This window comes from Podarcis vaucheri, assembly GCF_965113315.1.
Source record: "Podarcis vaucheri genome assembly, chromosome: 6".
In the NCBI taxonomy this organism is placed as follows: domain Eukaryota; kingdom Metazoa; phylum Chordata; class Lepidosauria; order Squamata; family Lacertidae; genus Podarcis; species Podarcis vaucheri.
In genome coordinates, this window is record NC_138764.1 from 49,472,350 (window position 1) to 49,495,007 (window position 22,658).

Here is a 22,658-nt window from a genome sequence, read left to right on the forward strand (position 1 = left end):
TCAGGGGTCCCTTTACCTTTAAGGGTGACAGAACCAGCACATGAAGGTCGCAGACTGGGCTCGTATTAAACAAGAAATTGGACATTCACTGCTAATACTGTAGCCTTATCTTTGCCATATCAGAACTAGTGGGGCAGTTAATGGGGGGGTTTATAGTGAAAGAAATCATAATCATAATCACCATCATTTTATTATTTTTATTATTTATATCCTGCCCATCTGGCTGGGTTTCCAGCACAAATAAAAACGCCAAACATTAAAAACTTCCTGATACTGGGCTGCTTCAGATGTCTTTGAAAAGTTGTGTAGTGTCATTTGCTCTGCCTCCATCCATTGCCCCCCCCCCCATTTAATGGGTTGACTCCATGAGCCAAAGGCGTTAAATTTCTGCAATAGGATTTTCAGGCTAGTCCATAACATCTCCATACTTGTTCCTTTTTGCACGGGCCTCTGTCTCCTTCTGGGGGTCCAAATGGGGCACTTTCTCTTTGGCTACATCTGGGACACTGGGTTGTTTGTTTTCCAGAAAGATCCATAAGTCAGAACACCTCTGTGTCTCCCATCGAGTCACTGTATAGCTTGCAACTGAACCTGCAACAAAGGAGAGCATGATGTTCCACTGGAGCGGGTAGTGAATCTTCCGGATGAATTTTTGAAGAGCAAAAGCCATCCCGGAGACTGTAATAAATGCCCCCATGCCCTTCATGAATGCATAAGACTGGCAGGCAGTATATTCTTGTAGCCCCGGGTGCTTGGCTGCCACCGCTTCGTCCACGCGAGACAACCCCACGTTCACCATCTCTGCTGCAGACTCCAAGCTGCACACTCCCTCCTCCACCTGTGCCTTGGGCCCCCGAGATCCTCTGAGGTGCTAAAATGAGAAATAAGAGTTCAGAGAGAAGACCATTAGCAATCACATATTTTTCAAAAGCTTATTTTTCATTGGCATGGTTCACTCAAAGATTTATTGCTAATCAGTAGAGACATGGGAAACTAAGAAGTTCCAATAAACCTTAATTGTTTTTCCATCCATCTGGCAGTAGCCTTGCTCTACTATCATATTCCGTGTGCTGAAACCAAACTGCATTCCTCCTGCTGGGAGTAAACCTTGAGGAATAATCTCTGTCCACTGCCTTGCGGGAACAACCAGGAGCGGAGTGCCTAAGACGGTTTGACGGTGCCTTGTAGACCTCCTTCCGTCAACTCCTGCAGCCACCCTGGTGTCAAATGTACTGTTTTGCTTTCCTCTGGACCACATGCAGCGAGGCCCGGGAGGGGCGGTTGTATTTTCTGGGCAGCCCAGGACTTCCATAAACGCTCCTCAGACTTGCGTCCTGGGAAGGTCACTTTTGTGCTGCTATTGTCTTCACCACCGGAGGAGCACGCCATTGTCTCTCGAGACGAAGGAAAGCGAGGCCGGGGGGGGGGTCTTGTCATCTAGGCAGCCCAGCACCTCCATGTACACTGCCCAGGCTTGCGCTCTTCCATTGTCTCTCGAGAGGGACGGGTACCAACATTATATAATATATACTATATCGTATATATTAAATATTTAATGATTTTTTTAAAAAAAATATTTTAAAATATATCGGAAATCTGCACAAAGAATACACAGGCACATCTCACTTACTTCCTCCCCCTTTTCTACCGGGACTCCGTAAGAAACTAAACTTCCGCTTAGAAAACGGTGGACTGAAGCGCCACACCGACGACGGACGCGCTAAATTAACGTCACTGAAGCTATTCCCTGCTCTTGGCAACGGGAGCAGGGCTCCCTGGGATAGCATCCGGGAACTGAAGCAGTTCCTATCCGCGAGCGGCATGGGAGGGCGAGGGATGATGTTTCATTCAACGCGGGAACAGCTAAATGTATGTATGAATGCTCGCGCATTAAGCACATGTGCACGAACACCCGAATAAAGCTAATGCGTGTTTGCGCAACGCCACTTCATGCTTCAGAGGTATCAGTGGGTTCCCAATTCCTCCCTTTGGCAAGTGGGCGGGGGACTCTCGCTTTGGATTGGCTCCAATAAACCCATAGTTTTTAAGCACAGCCTTGTAAAACTGCCAAGATTCATTCAGTTTTATCATTTGGGGAGAACTGAAGAGAACTGCAGGCAAGTTAAACTGGAGTAGGGTGTTGTTTTTTTATGAGAACATAGCCCAGTAGAATTGCCATTACTTTCCAGTACTGTATCGGGTTGCCAGTTCTCCTACCCAAGGTTCCTGCCTTAGACTGAAGCAGAAGTTGCTGCCCAAGAGGTCGGTCGGCCCTTTTCATCCTGGGAAAGGCTGTCTTCGTTGAACCTCTGCATGCATGCTGCTATAACAGCAGAGGAATGCTGCCAGGAAAAGGTGGCACCAACGTTTTCTAGGTGGGAGTGGAGCTGGGGTTGTTTGCTCCCCACCGCCAGCCCCACAAGCTTGGGGACAGCGGGGAGGCGGAGCGCGCCTTTCCGCTGTTCCCCGACCTGGTTTGGAGGCTGGCGGTGGGAGCTGCCCGCCCCGTGCTTTGGGCAGATATCCGCAAGCCTGGGGAGACTGGCGCGACATCCTGCCGGGCTCCCTAGGCTTGCGGATAGCAGCCTGTTCTGGGGGCTGGGGTCGGGGGAAGCTTGGCCTTCCCCCACCCCAGCCCTGCGCCCGGGGGGGGGGAGAAATAAAAATGTTTTTCTTTATCCCCCCCCCAAGAAAACCCTAGGTGCGCCCTATGGGCCGGTGCGCCCTATGGGGCAAAAAATACAGTAAATCATTTTGACTTAAAGTTTTCCAAAAGTTCTATTTCTCTTTCCCCCACCTCTCTCCACCAGTCTTGAGAGAGGTTCACCTTGAGTAACTGTTTAAATGGGCAATTTGTCTACATCTACATCCTGGTTTATGGAGTCTCTGTTTGGATACGTTTTTCCTTCCTTTCCAGATCTTGGGATGGAGAGCAGCTGCAAGCCTTGCTTGGTCGGTGCTGCTGCTTCCTCTGTGTATTGCAGCCTTCATCAGCATCAGCAGCATTGACTTCTTCCACCCGGTACAATGGATCACAAGTATGTCAGTGCCCTGCCTGAGACAAATGTTACAGAGCAGTATTTATGCAGTTTTTTTATTCAACATTATTTGGGCATATTATCACAGCAATCCTTACAACAGCCCTAACATTTAGGCCAGTGTTCTCGTATTACATGTAGAGCAAGGATGGGGATCATTTTTTTCAGCCTGAGGGCCCCATGCCAATGGTGGGGGGGGGGCAGAAGCAAAAGTAGGTAGAGCAACAAATGTAAATGGTGCCTTTGTACAGTAGGCTGGTTGCTACACACACTCACACACCCCTCTGTATCCTCCATCCAGACATGCCAGAGGTATTATCAGAGTTACCTCTGGAATTACAATTTCTGGACTGGGAGGAAGGCAGGGTAATAACAGTAACAACAGCAACAATGGTTTAGCGTGATGTGTGAATGTGATCGCTGACTTTATGGCCGAGGTGAGAGAGACACCAAAGACCACCTAGGTCTCAGCCCAACCTTGTAGGCACTAAGATCTAGTAGCAGAGCTGTTGTATAGTACTTCTGATTCATATTTTTCCCCCTGTCTTAGGCTCATTCAATGACCTGTATACCTCCTACGTTATTTTCTGCATACTGCTAATGTCTGTGGTCATACTGGTAATAAGCATCTTCAACGTTGAGTTTCATGCAGGTTGGTGTTGAAAGCTGCATAAACTTAAAAAGTGCCGTTTGATTTGCTGATTTGTGCTTAACTCTTCCATAACTCTGAAGAAGTGTGCATGCACATGAAAGCTCATACCAAGAACTAACTTAGTTGGTTTTTAAGGTGCTACTGGAAGGAATTTTTTTATTTTGTCTATGCATAACGTTAGGCTTTGTTTTAAACTTTGGAATCTGTTTCTTTGTGTGTCAGTAGAAACTTAGTTTCCTACCTTTGCTCTTAAAACTCTCCATTAATAAATGTGCAATAACTCTAAATGCTGTGCTAAATCCTTAAAGACCATTCTCCACTACTGAAGGTCTGATTTGGCTTTTTTAAAGAACTCACTATCCTACACTGAACTCATGAGTGGATCAGTGATTGCCTGAATGTAGTGTCTTGAAATGTGACACAAAGTATGTATGTAATGTGATACCCTTTAAGTTAGGAGGTGGTTAAACGTTCTTATTTGCCTTCTTACTTTGCAGTTGTGCCTTCTATTCCTTGCTCCCGGTTAGCTCTGATAAGCAAGATTATCCACCCGCAGCAAGTGATCCATTCCGTTGCTCATGCTGTAATGGGAATGCTGGTAGCTTGGTGTGCAGCAGTTATGACGAAGGGGAAGTTTCTCTTTTTATCTGTACCCTGCACAGCTACAGAAAGGTAACCCTGGGGGTGGTTCAAGAGCTGTTTATTAAAATGTAACTTCTTGCGAATGCTAATAATGAAATGCTGCCAGATAGTTCACATTAGGTGATTCTCATTTTGCTGCAAGTATAGAAAGGTGGTAGGAAGATGTGTGCAAGCAAATGTTTCCTGAGAAATAAATTGCTGTGTACTTGTGACCCTTTGGGTGCAGAAGATAAAAGTAGCCTTGTAGCGACAGGTGAGGCAAGGAGAGACTTGGTGGAGGAGGGAATGTTTGCTCCATCTCTCCTCTTCTAAGCTCCTCAGTATAAGGGTTTTTGTTGACAACTAGCCTGCCAAATGGCTAGAAGCTTGCATTTCCATGAAGTCCATAGAGGACAGGGCTTCCCCTATACTGTAGCTTCTATAGGAAGTTAGTAACATTTTTGCAGACTAAAAATAATACATGTAATTATTTACAAACCTGGATTAAAATTCTCCAAAGAGGCTGCACCTTTTTCTGTAGCCTTTTCCCTATTTTTAGAACGCAAGTCAAGGTTGCTGAGAAAATGCAATTCTCACACTAGCTAACTCCAGCCAGTGATCCCACAAGGATTATACAGTGGTACCTCGGGTTACATATGCTTCAGGTTACATACACTTCAGGTTACAGACTCCGCTAACCCAGAAATATTACCTCAGGTTAAGAACTTTGCTTCAGGATGAGAACAGAAATTGTGCTTCAGGTTAAGAACAGTGCTTCAGGTAAAGATCAGTTTCAGGTTAAGAACGTACCTCCGGAACGAATTAAGTACAGTGGTACCTCGCAAGACGAATGCCTCGCAAGACAAAAAACTCGCTAGACGAAAGGTTTTTCCGTTTTCGATTTGCCTCGCAAGACGAATTTCACCTATGGGCTTGCTTCGCAAGACGAAAACGTCTCGCGACTTGGTTTCCTTTGTCTAAAAACAAAGACATGTTTTGTTTATAAAGTTAATTTATTTTCCCTTCAATTTTTGAACTGCTCTTTACAGTATGTGTGACTTTAAAGAGCAGTTAATAAACTGTTGTTGTACCAAATTTGGCTTTGTTTGGACTTTTTTTGACCATAGGAACGCATTAATTGATTTTCAATGCATTCCTATGGGATTTCGTGATTCGCAAGACGAAAAATTCGCTAGACGACAAAACTTGCGGAACGAATTAATTTCGTCTTGCTGGGCACCACTGTATTTAACCCAAGGTACCACTGTAGTCGGTTGCAGTTATCTGTTGGATAGTGCTCAGGATGCTGCCACTGCCCCCCAATATTTGTGCAATTTTTATCATTTTTTTAAAAGTCAGTAGTTAAAAACGAGCACCTCCTTGCAGTACCATATGAGTACCTATGTATATCTACAAGGCGAATGGAATATAAAGTTGGGGAATGTGTGTTTCAGTCTGTTTATTATGTAATAGATAAACGAGAGTAAAACTTTTTTTCCATAGTTGCTGGACAGTGTTTTGGAATGAGTCCTCCGACACCTTGATTTTTCAAAATTGGATAACATTTCCTTAAAAGCAGAATTAAGTATAGAGTTATTATCTTCCTGTGCAACTAAAGGCTAAATTTACTGCTTTGCTTCAGTGTAGCTGATGCTGATCTGCCCATGTGCCTGAATGAGTACCACCTCTTCCTCTTGCTTCTTGGAGCTTTTATGGGTTACAGCTATAGCCTTCGGTATCTTGTTAACAATTTGAACTACCTTCCATTTCCAGTTATACAGGTAAGTGCGCAAGTAACAGCAGGAATAGAATTCAAACACTGGGCCACCTGTAGTGCTTTTGCTTTTATGTGATCATGAAGGTCAGCGGTTTGAATCCGTGTGACAGGGTGAACTCCCATTGCTCTGTCCCATTGCTTCTGCCAACCTAGCAGTTCGAAAGTACACCAGTGTAAGTAGATAAATAGGTATCATTGTGGCGGGAAGATAAACAGCTTTTCCGTGCACTCTGGCTTCCCTCACAGTGTTCTGTTGTGCCAGAAGCGTTTTAGTCATGCTGGCCACATGAGCAGAGCTTCCTTCTTTCAACGATCTCTTATATCTGCTTGCAGTTCTCAGGATCCAAACGAATGATTCTTGAGATTGTCTGTCACCCTGTTATAGTTGGGCTTTGATGCCATGTGACAGTAATTCAGTTTATTGTAGCCATTTTACCACAGTACAGTGGGTTGGATCCAAAGAACTCTGCTTTTCCCATAGTGTTTTCTAGGCTGCTCCCCCTTTACAAGCCCTTGTGTTCCATATGCAAAGGATGCCCTTGAGGATTTTGGGGACTCCCTAGAATCCAGCAGAGTGGAGCTGTGGCAGGATGGTGAAATCAGAATAATTTGGTTTGGCTGCCATGCACACACAGAAGTGCCTTTCCACTCATGTAGGACACCTTTGGATCCAAGCCAGTAACCTATAGTAATAAAATATTTGGGAAGAGAGTAATTCTAAAATAGAAGAAAACGTACTCTTAATATCTATCAGGATCTTGCAGTATCTGAAATCATTTCTGAGTTTAAAATGTGACATATTTTTAACTCCAAAGTCTGATATATGGTATGTGGATAAGAATATTCTGCTGTTAAACATTTGCCCAATCTTTTTCAGCAATACAAGTACCTGCGCTTCAGGAGATCACTTCCGTTGCTTGCAAAGCATAGTTGTGTGGAGTCGCTTTATATGGTCAGAAACTTTTGTGCTGCTTACTATTTCTTTGGTAAGAATTTTTGGTAATTTTACTTCTCTCCCCCTGCCCCCTTTTCTGTAAATGATACGAGTGGGAAGTAAGGCAGCGTTTCCCTGATAACAAGCTGCTGAATTGGGGGGGGGGCCTTTACATAAGAGTTGGCTGCCATAGTCATGCCCAACTTGTGGGGTTAACAGAGGCCAGTATAGGGGAGGGGGAAAACGTTCTGCGTAGCGGAGTTTTGCCCCAATTTATCACCATTTCTTTTCCTTAAAACTTTCAAATTTCTGTTGGTAATATATTTTTATGCCAGAAATACATTTCCTCTATGGAAGTGTTAATACACCTGTGTTTTTACAGCTTGATTTCACCCCCCCCCCCCATTTGTGGCATTTTAGGTTATATTCCAAGGGCATGGATAATTACCACAATGAACCTTCAGACCGATAGGTTAGTACCTATAATAAATAAATAAATAAATTGAATTTCTAACTCTTCATCTTGTAATAGAGGAACTCCTTGTACATTTTGCAGGTTGTCAGATTCCTACCCCATGCTTTAGGAAATGAGACTCCCAGAGCAGCTAAGAAAACAACACCAAGCTAGCAAGACTGTCCCCACTTTCAGGCGTATAACGTGACACACAAGGAAGAAGGAATGGGGAAGGAAGAGGGGGGAGGAAACGAGCTCAGACTTCATGTTTTAAAATTGCAGTTCTCCTAGAATTCAGTTGGGGTAGAAACATTTCAGGTAGGCTGATGGAGTTTAGCCACTTAGATATTAAAACCAACACTTTTAAATGAGCCCAGAACACAATAGGAATGCTTATGCAAATACTAGAGTAGTGCTATAGTAATTCCCCTAGCAACCTACTCCTGTCAGTGAAAAGTGATGCATTTAATTGGAGTTTCTGGATTCTTACTGAGGGTGGTCTAGCACAGATGTTTCTTTCTAACAAGATGTGCTAAGTAAAAAAGAAACCTGGCCTCCCCCACCACCCTGGTATGGGCGTCCTTCCTGCAATTGATGGCCACTCAAGGTCACATGCAGCTTTGATGTCGTACAGAGCTTCAAAACTAACTTTCCAGCTCCACCCCACCAGTCTGATGGTGCCCACAGGAGAATAATATTCTTCCATGGAGTAGGATAAATAGACTGAACACTAAAGCTTTCCACCAGGGATAGTTCTTACAGTGTTGGGAGATTTTAAAGATGTTTGAGGCTCATTGGGGAATGATGGTGACCTTATCCTCTCTGGCAGTGGGAAGTAACAAAGAACAGACTTCTCAGGCATCCTTGGTGGACTCACTGAGTCTGTTTGATTCTGTGTCAGTGGAGAATGTCCTAAATGTCTTCCACTATGCCCTGAGCAATCGTATGGGAAACACTTTCACAACAGAAGTATTAGAATCACATCTCCACTTGCATAGTTCATTTGTTGTGTTGTGTGAGCGTATATCAAAAGCGACCCTTTTGATATAGACCAGCTTGTTTTTATATACTGCTCATTGCAAAAAACACCATGTAATGGAGTTGGCTTTCCTCCCCCGGCCTTCCAGTAAACTTCATCCTCTGGACACGATGGCTGGTCTCTTGGATTTGTCCCTTCTGAACCACAGCTGGCTATGTGGCATGTTTCTTCTGATGACTTGGTACATTGCATGGCTGCTCTTCAGAATCTATGCCACTGAGGTTGGTGCTGTATGTCTGATACATACAATCTTACTATCTCTTCCATTTTTAAAGCAATGCATGAATGCTCTTATACTTTTTGTATAGCACAGCAGGAACTCTTGAGATCAGATTAATCGGTTTTCAGTTGGGTAATTTTACATTCCTTTCCCCTGCTTTCTTGTCAGGGCTGGGTTGGGTTGACAGCCTGTCTGTTTTACTGGTTTGACCAGGCTTGCAAATGATCACAGTATATATTCTTATTAATTTTGACAAAGGGGTGTTTCTCATGGCAAGCTTCAGCTACGGTGTGCGTTCCATTTTCAGGCACATCACTTTCCTGTCCAGCCGACATTTGCGGAAGAAACCGACCAGTGTTTACCTAAAATTTTAAGCAGCAACCCCCCGCCTCTTATAAAGGTATGAGTTTGGTTAAATACACAAACTTGTCAAATTGCCTCTTGCGTAATCTTTGTTATAGTAGAAGCAATTTGAGTAAAATTTAAGTGATAAAGCATGGGGTTTCATGCAAGGTATTTTTCAATCTACCAATAAAATTCACACTAGAAGCTTGCAGCCAAGGATTTGACTGGTTTTTCAGATCACTATGGGAATGTAATCTTTTCTCACCTCTGTAACGTCTAGCCATAAGTTTCTTTTGCCCATGTTCCTGGTTTTCCTTCCCCTGTCACATTCCTCCCCACCCCCCATTCCTCTGGATCATTTCTTTCTCCCTCCCCTTTCTGAAGTCACTGTGCTTCTGTTTCGGGATCCGAACCTCTCTTTCCCTAGGTCCCTAATGCTTCTATTGTCTCCTTCCGTAGGCCATTCTTTCTGGCTTGCCTTATCAGCTTAGCAAATGGCAGCCATAAATCCACTTCCATTCTCCATCCATTTTCATAACTCTAGCAGCTCAATCAGATCCTGCCAAATGCTTCACCAGTGCAACATTTTAGTGCAAAAATTTGTCTGCGTATCAGAGTAATTTCTTATACGTTTGCTTGCATACCTAAAATGGCTGAAGCTCTTTGTCCCTTATCTAGCACTTAATGAAAATGCAGTTCTCAGGTGTGTCTGGAAAAAAGCAATAATTTGAAAATAATTTATTTTGAGGGTTCAGGTAGATAGCCGTGTTGGTCTGATGCAGTCGAAATAAATTTAAAATTTAAAAATGTCCAGTAGCACATTAGAGACCAACTAAGTTTGTTCTGGGTATAAGCTTTTCGTGTGCATGCACAGTTCTTCAGATACCTGTATCTGAAGAAGTATCTCAAGAAGTGTGCATGCACATGAAGGCTTATACAGTGGTGCCTCGTAAGACGAAAAGAATCCGTTCTGTGATTCTCTTCGTCTAGCGGTTTTTTCGTCTTGCGAAGCAAGCCCATTGACGGATTAGCGCTATTAGTGGCTTTTAGCGGCTTATCTGCTGATCGGATCAGCTGATAAGCGGCTTAGAAAATGGGGGTGGGGAGGAAAAAAACCCAGCAGGAACTCGCAAGACATTGTCGTCTTGCGAAGCAAGCCCATAGGAAATTCGTTTTGCGAAGCACCTCCAAAACGGAAAACTATTTCGTCTAGCGAGTTTTCCGTCTTGCGAGGCATTCGTCTTGCAGGGCACCACTGTACCCAGAACAAACTTAGTTGGTCTCTAAGGTGCTACTGGACATTTTTATAATTTCTAATTTATTTTGAGGGGGCAGAGTGAAGGGAATTTTAGTGATAAAATCTGAGTAAAAACGTTACAGCTGTTAATACTTCTAAACATTTCCCCCTGCAGTTCTTGGCTTTACAGGACTTGATGTTCCTTTCCCAGTATTCTTCTGTGCGGCGTCAAGAGGTCTTCAGCCTTAGTCAGCCAGGTATTTGGGAAAAAAATATCTACGACCCATTAAGTCAGAAAGGGAAAGTGAGAAGTACTCTGCAAGAAGCTGACTTTGAGGAGAGTTGTTCTGTTTTCATTGTTGTAATTAGCAAATACTAGTGTGAGTAAACGTAGGTTTTTATACAGAGCATCTTATGCTGACCACCATTGTGTCCAAAACAAGGTATGAGGAGGTCCAAGATGGATTGTGTACAAACAGCATTTCCCCTCTGCATTGGCAAAGCAGACGGTGCTTGTCGCATGCATTAAAAGTAATGCAGCTATGCATATTTTATTTGGGCTTTTTGGACCCCAATACAATTTTGTGAAATATGTTGGAAATGCCTCACTCCACTGCCTGATGTTCCAGTGTTTATTGACTTAGCTTCTGATGGCTATATGATGTCGCTATATTCATGGCCTAACAGTTTGACCACAACTTTGGGCATTTAAAGGGTTGATGTTTGGAGTTGATTTTTTTTTTTTTTTTACTTCACATACTTCACTGTGATATAAGGGCTTGTGTAATAGCCTGACCCCTGTTTTGGGCTACTTCATGCTATGTAAATTGGCTAGATTTTTTTGGGTTGTAAGTTGCTCTGAGTTGCCTTGGGCAAGATAAAGTGACTAACAAATGTAATTAATATTAATAATAAGTTTTTAAGTCTAGACATTTTGCTTGTCTGTAAAAGGTGGACACCCTCACAACTGGACTTCAATCTCCCAGGAGTGCTTGAAACTTTTAAGTGATCTGACACAGAGACTGATAACGCACCAGGAGGCCGCAGCTGCAAACGGGAGGCTGAAACAGCAGTCTGTGGGGGACATGAGACAGCCCTCTAGCCCTCCAGGTACTGGACGAATCAGTTGCAATGCTGCAGTTCTTGAGTCTCCAAATCACAGCTGGGCCAGCCAATGGGTGTTTGGGGAGAATCTTATTTCAAAAAGGGGTAGGACAGCTGATTTATTGTTTCAGTTGCATTTGGAGCTTTTGCTGATTTTTTCTTTCTTTAAAAAACACACATTCCAGTGGGTGTTCGTAAAGAGCGGCTTCAGACTTTATGTGGGAATGCTGCCTTGCCAAGGTTGTGCTGGTGTTTTCTTACAGTAAACCCATGTTCACAGGCACACATTGCTCAGCCTGCAGTGAAAATGTACTACGGAACTCCCCGTGGTTTCTGTCCACTTTATGTCATGAGATATGCATCTGCCCTTCATGCTTTGCTTGTGTTACAGCAGTGTCTCCACCCCCCCCCAGTAAACAATTATAAGGTAAAGGTAAAGGATCCCTGGACGGTTAAGTCCAGTCAAAGGCGACTGTGGGGTTGCGGCGCTCATCTTGCTTTCAGGCCGAGGGAGCCGGCGTTTGTCCACAGACAGTTTTCCCCAGCATGACTAAACCGCTACTGGCGCATGGAGGACCGTGACAGAAGCCAGAGCACACAGAAACACTCTTTAATCAGAGTGCATGGAAACACCGTTTACCTTCCCGCCACAGCGGTACCTATTTGTCTATTTGCACTGGCATGCTTTCAAACTGCTAGGTTGGCAGGAGCTGGGACAGAGTAACGGGAGCTCACCCCGTCACGGGGATTCGAACCGCCGACTTTCCATTCGGCAAGCCCAAGAGGCCCAGTGGTTTAGACCACAGCCGATACAATTGAAGTATAATAAAGTATGAAGCAGCCCTAAGGAATATATCGCCTCCTGTTGCTGCCCAGCTGGGATTTGGATCGCTGTCAGTAACTAAAACATTAGGTTTGCAAAGTGCATGACTTAGTGAATGCTACCTGTTGGTATAAACCATTTTGAGTTCTTCTTGTAAAATATTCTTATTTGCCAGGAGCAGCTGCTGAAGAAACATCATTTCACACTCCAAGGTCCATTATGCTTCCTCGAACCCAAATGCCTTCTCTGGTCAAATCATCTCTGTTGCCTTTGAAAACATCCCCTTCTTCTGACACCAGAAGCAATTTAGGGTCACCTTTCACTCCTCAGAGTCGCAAGGCTGGCATGCTGGATTTAAACTCTCCTTGGAATGGATCTGTCCAAAGTCCCCATATTATGAGGAGAGGACCAAAATTATGGACAACAAGTTCAGGTAGAATTTTTTCTCTCCCAACCTTAGTTTGAGCATTTGGCTACTTATTACTGGGACACCCAGTTGGACTTTAAAAAAAAAAAAGGGGGGTGGGGGAACCAACAGTTTGGATTTCTCTTGTAGATCTGCAGTGGACAGCCTCTTCTCCTGAACCCTACCCAATGAGTGCTGTTGCAGGCGGTGCAAATGTAGCAGTACAACCAAGTTTTATCTATACGTGGCTGCAGAGCAAGAAAGAGCAGGTATACAAAATCAAGCAATTAATGAGTCAATACTTCCACCAGCGTTATTTTCTTGTACATTTCCCCAGTGCTTTGTAATGTAGTTTAGTGCATTTCCCAAAGCAATCTGTAAACTTTCAGCAATGACCACTTGATAGCAACTCCTATCCCTGCAATGAAGCAGCACATTTTTGTTCTGATCATTGACACAACTCTAAAGATTAAAGCTTCTACTCTACTGAAGCTCTTGATTAAAATAAATGTGGGTTGCAGAACATAAACCACTGTCAAATGCAGTGCTTGCAGTTCAGAATATCTAGACCGTGGAGAGAGACTAAGATAAAACCTGAAATGCATTTATTTGGACCTGCATACTGTTTTAAATTGTTGGGAATTAGTTCCAACAAACTCATTTTAGGATTGGGGTGTCAACCAGTGAAGCTTAAAAGTTTTGGATTACTTTTAAACTGAGAGTAAATATCATTTTGATCTGCTAAATATGTTCCGTTGTCTTTTCATTGATATTTTCTTCTTCCAGATCAAAAGCTTCTTATCAAAACGAGTACTGATAATGTATTTTTTCAGCAAGGTAAGGATGAGGACATGACTTAGTGATCGAAACTAACTGGGCAGCAAAGAATTATTGTTGTTACTACCTTTTGAACTACTCCTATGAAACCTATGCTCATAACTATTGAACTCAAACAAGATAGGGGAAACTGTTGCCCTGAAAGCAACTCTCATCATCCCTGACCATTGGCCCTGCTGGCTGGGGCTGATAGGACATTTGCAGGGGGACAGGTCCCTCATCCCTGAATTAGGACTTGGTACATTGATCCTTGAAACAAATGCTGTGTAAACTGAAAAATTAGCTTCAAAATACTAATCTTCATAGGGTTAACACACTGAGCACTGAAACTATTTTCAGATTAACTTTTCATACAGAGCTCGTGATGGCTAAACTTTGGTTAGTTCATTTTATTTCTGTATTTGAAACGTTCTGTATATATGGTTGGCTAAAGGGTTTGCAAAAACACCTCTCTTTCTCTCTCTCTCTCTCTCTTTCTCTTTCTCTCTTTTCCAGAACCCAGAGGCTTCAATTCAGGCTCTCTTTTCTGATACCCAAATGCATATTTGGGCTTTGGAAGGTAAGCACTTTCTTCATATTGGAAATGGCTCTCAGGTGAATATTTATGCTGCTCCCTTTGATTTATGTGGTAACCTTGCAGTGAAATTCACTCAGAAATATCAATTCATTTTTCTTTTGGCACACCCTCCCTCTCAGTTTCTGGGTTCTCACCCAGGGTTGAAACAAACTCTCAGCTCACCCACAAAAGCCTCACAACCAGAAGAGTTTCTGGAAACATCAGACATCACCCTGGTTGCATACTCTAGACTTGCTTTTTATGGGCAGGGCCAAGGTAGATGGCATTTCCTCAGGCTGCCTACAGCTCTAGTTCCAGGTACAGCTGGCTTGTAGAGTTCCCAGGGGGTCCAAAGGGTGGGAAAGGGGGCCTCCTCCACCCCAGCTTTTTCTTCACCCTCTGCCCTCTCCTCTGCTTCCCACTGTGTTATAATCCCAGACTAAGCAACTAGTCTATAATAATACCAGACTACAAATTATTCCTTTCTTTAGGTTTGTCGCATCTCATAGCAGCTTCATTTACCGAAGACAGATACGGAGTTGTCCAAACAACACTGCCTTCTATTCTGAATACGTTGCTAACTCTTCAAGAGGTGAGATTTACTTTTTTATTTGAAAAAAAAGTGATATGAACTCATAACGTGTTTAAAAGATTGGTTTTGGTTTTGCCATGACTTTTTTCAAGGAAATTTTAACCATAGAAGAAAGGTCTAATAAGGTAAGGAGGATATTGGTGCTTAAGTTTCCTGTTGGTTTATTTTCATCCTAGGTGGTAGACAAGCAGTTCAAGCTTCCTCATGTTTCCAGCAAACCCCCCCGGATTTCAGGAAGTCTGGCAGACACTTCCTACAAAACCCTTCGATTTGCCTTAAGAGCGTCACTGAAAACTGCAATCTATCGGATCATCACCACTTTTGGAGAGCACTTAAAGTGAGGTTTGGGCTCATGAAGTTGCCTTAATCTTCATTTCTAAATATAATGAGATGTACCATAGGCTTCCATCTCTTTTCACAAATGAATGAAAATTAAAGGTTAGCAGGAACCATGCTCTACTCTGTAGAGAAAATAAAATAACTCTCTGCCAGGGATTTTACAAATTGTTATGCACAGCAATCTGTGTAGCTTTGTACAGAAATGTGCTTCTAAGGCAGCATACACACTATACCTTGAAAGCACATTCAGAGCACATTTGCCCCCTCAAATAATTCTAGGCACTGTAGTTGGTTAAGGATTACAGTGGTACCTTGGGTTACATACGCTTCAGGTTACATACGCTTCAGGTTACAGACTCTGCTAACCCAGAAATAGTACCTCAGGTTAAGAACTTTGCTTCAGGATGAGAACAGGAGTCATGCTCTGGCGGCGCGGCAGCAGCAGGAGGCCCCATTAGCTAAAGTGGTGCTTCAGGTTAAGAACAGTTTCAGGTTATGAACGGACCTCCGGAACGAATTAAGTACTTAACCCGAGGTACCACTGTACTAAGAATTCTAACTCTGAGAGGTAAACTACAGTGTTGTAGGGGGGAAATGTGCTTTGAAAGTATAATGCGTACGCAGCCTAATGGTGCTTTGAAGAAACCAGGAGCTGCATGATGGCAACTGAAAAGCCTTTTATCATGTCACTACCCTCCTAGACCATGAGTTGACCCCAGCATTACCATCCTTCCATTTCCTTGAATTTCCAAGTGATAGCAGAGGGATGATAATGTTGAGCTACATTTATTTGCCCGGGTGGTTTAGGCTTCACATTTTTTTTAAGAAAGTCATCAAACCCTTTCCGAACTTTGTATATTGAAGTGTTTGGGGAGCAGGTCTGCAAAATATGTTTTGTGTTTTTTCTGTTCTCCAGTGCTGTGCAAGTATCTGCAGAAGTCAAGAAAAGACTCCAGCAGTTCCTGGAGTTCAAGGAATAGTTGAAGTCAAACTGCCTGTGCTGTTAACAGGTGAATAATGCTGCCTCAAATCAAAAGAAATTGAAACTGATTTGATCTGTCCTACTGACTTTCCAGAGGTGTACTTTAATTGCAAGTCACGGGGTGACTAAACTGTCAACAGAAGTACTTGAAACACTTGGAATACGTTATTTGACATTTTGTATAATAAAGTGTTTTGGTTTTTTTAAATGAATGATGGTCTGCAGTAGTTGAATGCTATTATGATTTATGTATGGCAGATAATGGGAACCTGTGTCCTTCCAGATATTTTGGGCAACACCTCCACACATCCCTGATTGTTGGTCATGCTGGCTGGGGCTGATGGGACTTGGAGTCCAACGACATCTGAAAGGCCATTAGTTCCACACCCCTGATATATGAGATTGCTCTGATTTGAAGGAGGGTATGGTTTTTTCTACATGATCTTTACTGATATGGCACTTTTCTTCTCATAATAAGTGGCTTTCCCCAGCCACTCTGGGCGGCTTCCAACCGAATATTAAAAACAATACAGCATCAGATATTAAAAACTTTTCTAAACAGGGCCGCCTTCAGTTGTCTTTTAAAAGTAAAATAGTTGTTTATTGCCTTGACATCTGCTGGGAGGGCGTTCCATAGGGCAGGCGCCACTACCGAGAAGGCCCTCTGCCTGGTTCCCTGTAACCTCACTTCTCACAGCGAGGGAACTGCCAGGGAAAGCAGGTTGAATTCACTATTTAAGCTGAGGGGCCCATAAATCAATTGAAGAGCCACTGTGCGGATGCAGAGGATTCTAATGCTGAATCATCCAGTATAAAACGTTATCTTGTGGCTGGCCTGTTCAATGAAGACGTCAGACAAACATGCTATTCTTTGCTTTACAGATTGGAGAATAAGTAGAAATTTACATACATTTGAGCGATTGTTTTTGTGCTGCACACCATCCTGATGTTGCAGTTTCTAAATGGTGGTAAATATACTGTATAAACTTTTATAAATAAAGAAATAAAAAAGGTCTGGCTATATCTTTGGTTCACCACCAGAGGTCACTGTTCTACATGTAAATAGTATGCATTGCCTCCTTTCATCCAAAGAGTCTTGCTTTGCCCTTAATGACAAGCTGATCTGCAATACAACCTAGTTTCTCAAACTTTGTTGAGGGCTTAGCATGATGTGACAGGAAAGGGATCCTGAGGCTGGAAGTCAGATCAGTCGGAACACCCCATCAATTCTCGTTCATCCACTTTAGGGTTCTGTGAGTGACTGCTCACCAGATTTAGTAGCTCAGGAGGACCAGCTGCTTTATTTCAATTATGTCTCCATGGTGGGTGTAGTTTCAGGAAGAGCCAGAAATACAATGGTTCTATTCTTTTATCATTTTTGAGATTGTTTTAATTTTCTAATACAGTGGTACCTCGGGTTACAGACGCTTCGGGTTACAAACTCTGTTAACCAGGAAGTGGTTGCTCCAGATTAAGAACTTTGCCCCAGGATAAGAACGGAAATCGTGCGCCAGTGGCAGCAGGAGACCCCATTAGTGAAAGTTCGCCTCAGGTTAAGAACCATTTCAGGTTAAGAACGGACCTCTGGAACGAATTAAGTTCTTAACCCGAGGTACCACTGTACACAGCAAGCAATAACAACAACAACAATAAAGAAAAGATGATCAAAGCAAGATCATGATTCCATTATTTTCAATGTGAGTCTGAGATACACTGAGGGACCAACACAAGAGATGGAAGGCAAATGAATTGCGCCTCAATCCCCAAGTGCCTTCTCTAACTAGGGTTAACACATGGAAGTTTCTGAAAAGCCCTAATCCTAGCAACAAGGCCAGTGCACAGGGACTAGCTGTGAAGGAAAGAGCCAGTTTAATTGTGATTGTTTTGGTTGACGTGCGCTTTTGAGGAAAAAGGGGGAAAGGCACACTAAAATCTATGCACAAATTACTGTCTGTGCAACTGAATGTGTGTGTGTGTGTGTGTGTGTGTGTGTGTGTCCTTTCAAACACCATCCATTTCCTCTTCAATTAAAACAACAAGAATGTGTGGTGCTGGGTTGTGTGATAATGACAACACAGGACACACAGGACTTAAGAATCTGCCAGTTTTTATTATACTTTCTCGTGGCTTTTAGCATGAAATCGCTTTATAAACATGGGAGATAAAGGGTTGTATTCCATACAGTCTGACTCCTGAGGAACAATTGCATTTGCAAAAAATAAAGTAACACTTTGCAAAGCAAGGGCAATTCAGGGTAGATTGTATCCAGGTTGCCTTAAACCAAGTCATCTCATGGGTCTATCTAGCGCAGTATTGTCTGCTGACTAGCAACAGCTCTATAGATTTTTAGACTACTGAACCATAGATCTTCCCAGCCGTACCGGGATTTGCTGGGGAAATGTCCTATGCCTCTTGGCATGTGATAGGGCTTTCAAAGGCAGAATTAACATCCGGGGTTAGGGTTGGATTAAGAAAGCTCAACAACTTTTGGGTTTGAGCTTTCTGTTTTCTGTAAGAAAGAGAAGCTGTATTTGGAAAACAACTCTTGTCTGTTATCTCAATCCAAAGCCATTCTTTCCCAAAACAACTGTTTGGGAGGGAGGGTTTTGTGGCTCCTTGTGTAGCCTTTGGTATGTATAGCCATTTCTGTCACATCCGATCCTGCAATTATGGTCACATGCACATTTTTTGACCCACCTGCCTATTTTCCTTCATATGCTATGGTTAGCGTTGCAGAGGACAACTTCCTCTGTGAGAGCTCCCTGATTCCAGTGCATTTGAAATAACAAAGCTTGTCCTTAAGCAAATACACAATTGCCCTTATCAGTCTTGAAGACAACTGGAATCTCTGTACATCCAGTCTGGAGAGCTCTGTCCATGTTGAGATTTGCTGTTATATTGCACTGGGTGCTACCAGGGCAAATTATAATTTAATTGCTGGTTTAAAATAAGTTGCATTATATTTTAATTATTGGTTTAACTAATTTGATTTTATTATTACTGTATTTTTCCATGTATAAGATGTCCCATGTATAAGATGCCCCCTATTTTGGGGGACTCCAAATTAAGAAAACACCCCTCAGCTGTGTAAGACGAGCCCCAATTTTAAACCTAATTTTTTGCTTAAAAAACCTAGTCTTATTCACAGAAAAATACAGTATGTATTTTAATAATTAAAGTTTTTAATGTCGTAAGCTACCTTGAATCCCAACTTGGGAGAAAGGCAGAATGTAAATATATTAAATAAAAAATAAATCATAATTCTATTGTTTAATTATTGGGTGTCTCTGCCTGTTATGAGAAATTGGCCCTGCTTCATATACCTAGAGAGTGTAGTCTAGAAGAGGCCAGAGGGACCACATATGTATTACTTCTGTTTTAGCTAATAAAAGCTAAGCTCAGGCTGCTATATCAACAGTACCTCTGGCATGGGTTACCGGAGAGAAAAGGACAAACGGCTCCTGTAACTTTTATATTATTTTATTATTTTTACTGTCTAGAACTAAGGAAGAGTTCTCCAGTCATTTAACCTAGTTATACTCTGGATAAGCAGCCAAGCTTAGAGAAAATTCAGCTAGCCATAATGATGGACTATAGTTTTGAAAAACTGGCTAAATTAATACACCCCCCCCCCGAAGCTAAGAGGTTAATGCATCTAATTAGGTTGTTTTCTGCTGGAAAAAAACTTTCTACTTGTTGAGAGACTACATTGTTCACAAGTATGATGTTGTCTCTTTAGATTCATGATTATAAACAGGCTCAAGGCTGGCAGCCAAACACTTGGCTGGCAAATTCCAATAAATATGTAAGATTCAGCTCCTCCAGATGCAGTCTGCCTATTTGGTCTAAGGCTGAGGGGAAATGGCCTCCCCAAATTCTGCACACTCTTTGTGAGTGGTGAAACTGAGGGGAGGCATTTTGCTGAATATTTTTTTTGCAGGTGAGCTGGGGATGTGAAGCCCTCAAACAGTATTTCTCGGAAAATTATCTTCAGAAAATTTTGGCTCACTTCATGCTGAATGAAACTTTGTTTAGAACTCCCTTATAGGAAGGCAAATTTCAGTCTTCGTTTAAGGCCTGCCTCAGGTAACATTGGGAATGGATGGGTTTGAATAGATGAAAGTGAGGAAAGGTAAAGGTAAAGGTACCCCTGCCCGTACGGGCCAGTCGTGTCCGACTCTAGGGTTGTGCGCTCATCTCACTCTATAGGTCGGGAGCCAGTGCTGTCCGGAGACACTTCTGGGTCACCTGGCCAGCGTGACGAAGCTGCATCTGGCGAGCCAGCGCAGAACACGGAACGCCGTTTACCTTCCCGCTGGTAAGCGGTCCCTATTTATCTACTTGCACCCGGAGGTGCTTTCGAACTGCTAGGTTGGCAGGCGATGGGAGCGCACCCCGCTGCGGGGATTCGAACCGCCAACCATGGGATCGGCAAGTCCTAGGCGCTGAGGTTTTACCCACAGCGCCACCTGCGTCCCTCGAAAGTGAGGAACTGGTACCTTAAAAATGCAGCAAGACTTTTAAAATGTTGATCCTTGTTTGAGGGTGATGGTGTTGGTTTGAGATCTTCTTAGCATCCTAAGTGACATTTTTGTGGGGATTGCCATTTGTCTTTTGGCAAAAACGTGGATGTGTTGGACTTTTAGTCTACAGTATTTTAAAGCGTTTGGATTTTTTTTTTGTTCTAAAAATTTGACATGAATTTTAATGTGAACCTTTGTAAGCTGTCTCAGGCAGCTATTTGGCTGAAAGTCATCATAAAAAATGTCTAACACTAACAAAACTTTACCTCAGGAAAAGGCCTGGGAGGAAGAAACATGGCTGTCATATACCTCAGTGTTCTCTCCCTCACACAGCAGTGACCATGTGCATTTAAGTTATCCCTTGTGGTTAAGTTTAAGAGGGTATAGAGGTCCTCTCTTCACTTGTCATTTGCTTTCTTGTAACAAGCCCCCACTAAAAAAAAAAGGAGCATTCATCATCCATTTTTCCTACTAACACTGGTAGAAAACTTTATTTTACCCATTTAGCACAGTGAGTGGCAGTCAACTAAGTTTTACTCAAAGTAGACCTGTTGAAATGAATGAACCTAATTTAGGTATGTTTGTTAATTTAATTGGGTCTACTCTGAGTAAAACTTTGTTGAATACCATCGGGGCGGGGGGAGAGACAGCTATGACTCGGCTGCAAATTGTTGCTGCAGCTTTTGGCACAGAAAAGAAGGTGAAAAGTGCTGATTCTCTTATATGTACAAACACCAACACACACCATGTGCACTTGCTGCCTCATTGTGTACTCCTGCTGATGGGTGTGAACATATAATAACAACCTAGGACAGTCAAGCTGCCTCAGTTCTTCCACATCTGAAGCAAAGCACATCCACCTAGAACGGGCAGCAAGGATGACTTTTGTGCTTAACTCTTCTAGAATGTACAAAACATCTCCACCCCTTTGCCACTGTCACAGATACACTGTATGTCATAAGGTTCCCCTGCCACAAGTGCAGTACAGTGTAGACTGCAGGTTGAGATAGACACCACCAGCTATCATGGTCAGTTTGACCTATACAAAATGGCACCACCAGTTATCATGGTCAGTTTGACCTAAATTCTGTCTAGGGATAAAACACACACTGAGGGGTTTTAGCTTCAAAGGAACTGGTCAGAATAATCTTTAATCTATATCTCTCTCTCCTGAAAAAGGATGTTGATGAATACCTGGCCTTTGTATGGCATTGGGTGAATTCAGTTTGAAAGTTCTCCAGTTACTTTCAGTTATTCATAATATAATACCTCTTATCACAGAATCTTCCTCTCAGCAAAAATCTTCAGACATTCTTTAGACTGTTTTTTGCCAAAAGCAGAGGGATGTTAAGATCACCGTCTAGAACTTCTCTAAAAGAAGTGGCAAATTTGTTTATCATAAAGAGTTGCCCCAGAAACATCTAAAGATCTGGAAGATCGCGTGCTCCTATCTTGAACGTTTTATTAACCCATCTGGTGCAGATATTGTTGACAGTGACACCAGACCAGGCTTGCACTACTTGTGACCCCATCAAAACAAAAGGCAGCCCAGTATCCATGGATTGTTGTTGGCCAGATATTTGACAATCTATTTTTACAGTCTCAGGCAGGCACCAAGGTGTGTTCTCTCTCTCTCTCTCTCTCTCTCTCTCTCTCACACACACACACACACACACACACACACACTGGACCATAATTGGCTGATGAGCTACATTTGGCAACCACAAGTTGTCAAGGCCAGGCAGGACAGGGCGTACTGTTAGGCAGTCAGTTGGCTGCCACAGGCAAGTGACTGCGGGTGTCATTAAAGGGATGCAAATTGTTATTTATTATTCTTGTATTTTTACTGCCAGGAATGGGAGAGATGGTTTTTGGAATTGTCTGCTCCAGAATTACTTGGCTGGCTTTGAGTGCTATGCAGTTTGGGATGATGGTGGTGGCGATTACCATTTGCTGTTGAACCTCAGACAGCAAAATGTCTTGGGCTGCCCTAAGAGCATGGCTAATACTGTGGCCCTATTATGTGGTCTCCTCTTAGCAATTTGTACCGTTTTTCAGAGCTACTTCCCAAATTACTATTTGACATGAAAATTAATCCTAGTGTTGAGAGAAAAGTGTATATTTACATTTGAATGAAGGGATATGTGTCTCTTATTTTTCAGCAACCTGAGTTGTGAAG

At 42.8% G+C, this 22,658-nt stretch overlaps 3 protein-coding genes across 6 annotated transcripts in view; 2 read left to right on the plus strand and 1 right to left on the minus strand.

Moving 5' to 3' along the window:
• IFT25 (intraflagellar transport 25) overlaps positions 1–4,541 on the plus strand; it is a 31,403-nt gene extending 26,862 nt beyond the window's left edge. Inside the window, exon 6 of the mRNA XM_082225716.1 lies at positions 4,511–4,541. Within this exon, the coding sequence (XP_082081842.1) occupies positions 4,511–4,526 (16 nt within the window). The 3' untranslated portion in view covers positions 4,527–4,541. The remainder of the gene's footprint in view (positions 1–4,510) is intronic.
• TMEM141 (transmembrane protein 141) lies at positions 177–1,704 on the minus strand. Of its 2 annotated transcripts, none has more exons than XM_082225725.1 (2): positions 1,631–1,704; positions 177–871 (listed from the first exon to the last, which is right to left on the minus strand). In XM_082225725.1, the coding sequence occupies exon 2, from the start codon at positions 797–799 to the stop codon at positions 407–409; it is 393 nt and encodes a 130-aa protein (XP_082081851.1). In that variant the 5' UTR covers positions 800–871; positions 1,631–1,704; the 3' UTR covers positions 177–406. The 2 variants fall into 2 exon arrangements, with proteins under 2 accessions (XP_082081851.1, XP_082081850.1); XM_082225724.1 differs by lacking the exon at positions 1,631–1,704 and adding an exon at positions 1,307–1,442.
• Positions 1,736–16,158, plus strand: NDC1 (NDC1 transmembrane nucleoporin). 3 transcript variants are annotated; one of them, XM_082225655.1, is made up of 18 exons: positions 1,736–1,869; positions 2,918–3,038; positions 3,589–3,690; positions 4,188–4,362; positions 5,954–6,092; positions 6,966–7,074; positions 7,443–7,494; positions 8,604–8,736; positions 9,043–9,135; positions 10,493–10,574; positions 11,269–11,427; positions 12,420–12,677; positions 12,801–12,919; positions 13,437–13,487; positions 13,983–14,046; positions 14,535–14,635; positions 14,812–14,972; positions 15,891–16,158. In XM_082225655.1, exons 1-18 carry the CDS (start codon positions 1,822–1,824, stop codon positions 15,952–15,954), a joined length of 2,031 nt encoding a protein of 676 aa, XP_082081781.1. In that variant the 5' UTR covers positions 1,736–1,821; the 3' UTR covers positions 15,955–16,158. The 3 variants fall into 3 exon arrangements, with proteins under 3 accessions (XP_082081781.1, XP_082081782.1, XP_082081780.1); XM_082225656.1 differs by having other exon boundaries at positions 1,845–1,961; XM_082225654.1 differs by having other exon boundaries at positions 1,859–1,961; positions 12,426–12,677.
• Positions 16,159–22,658: the final 6,500 nt, after the last annotated feature.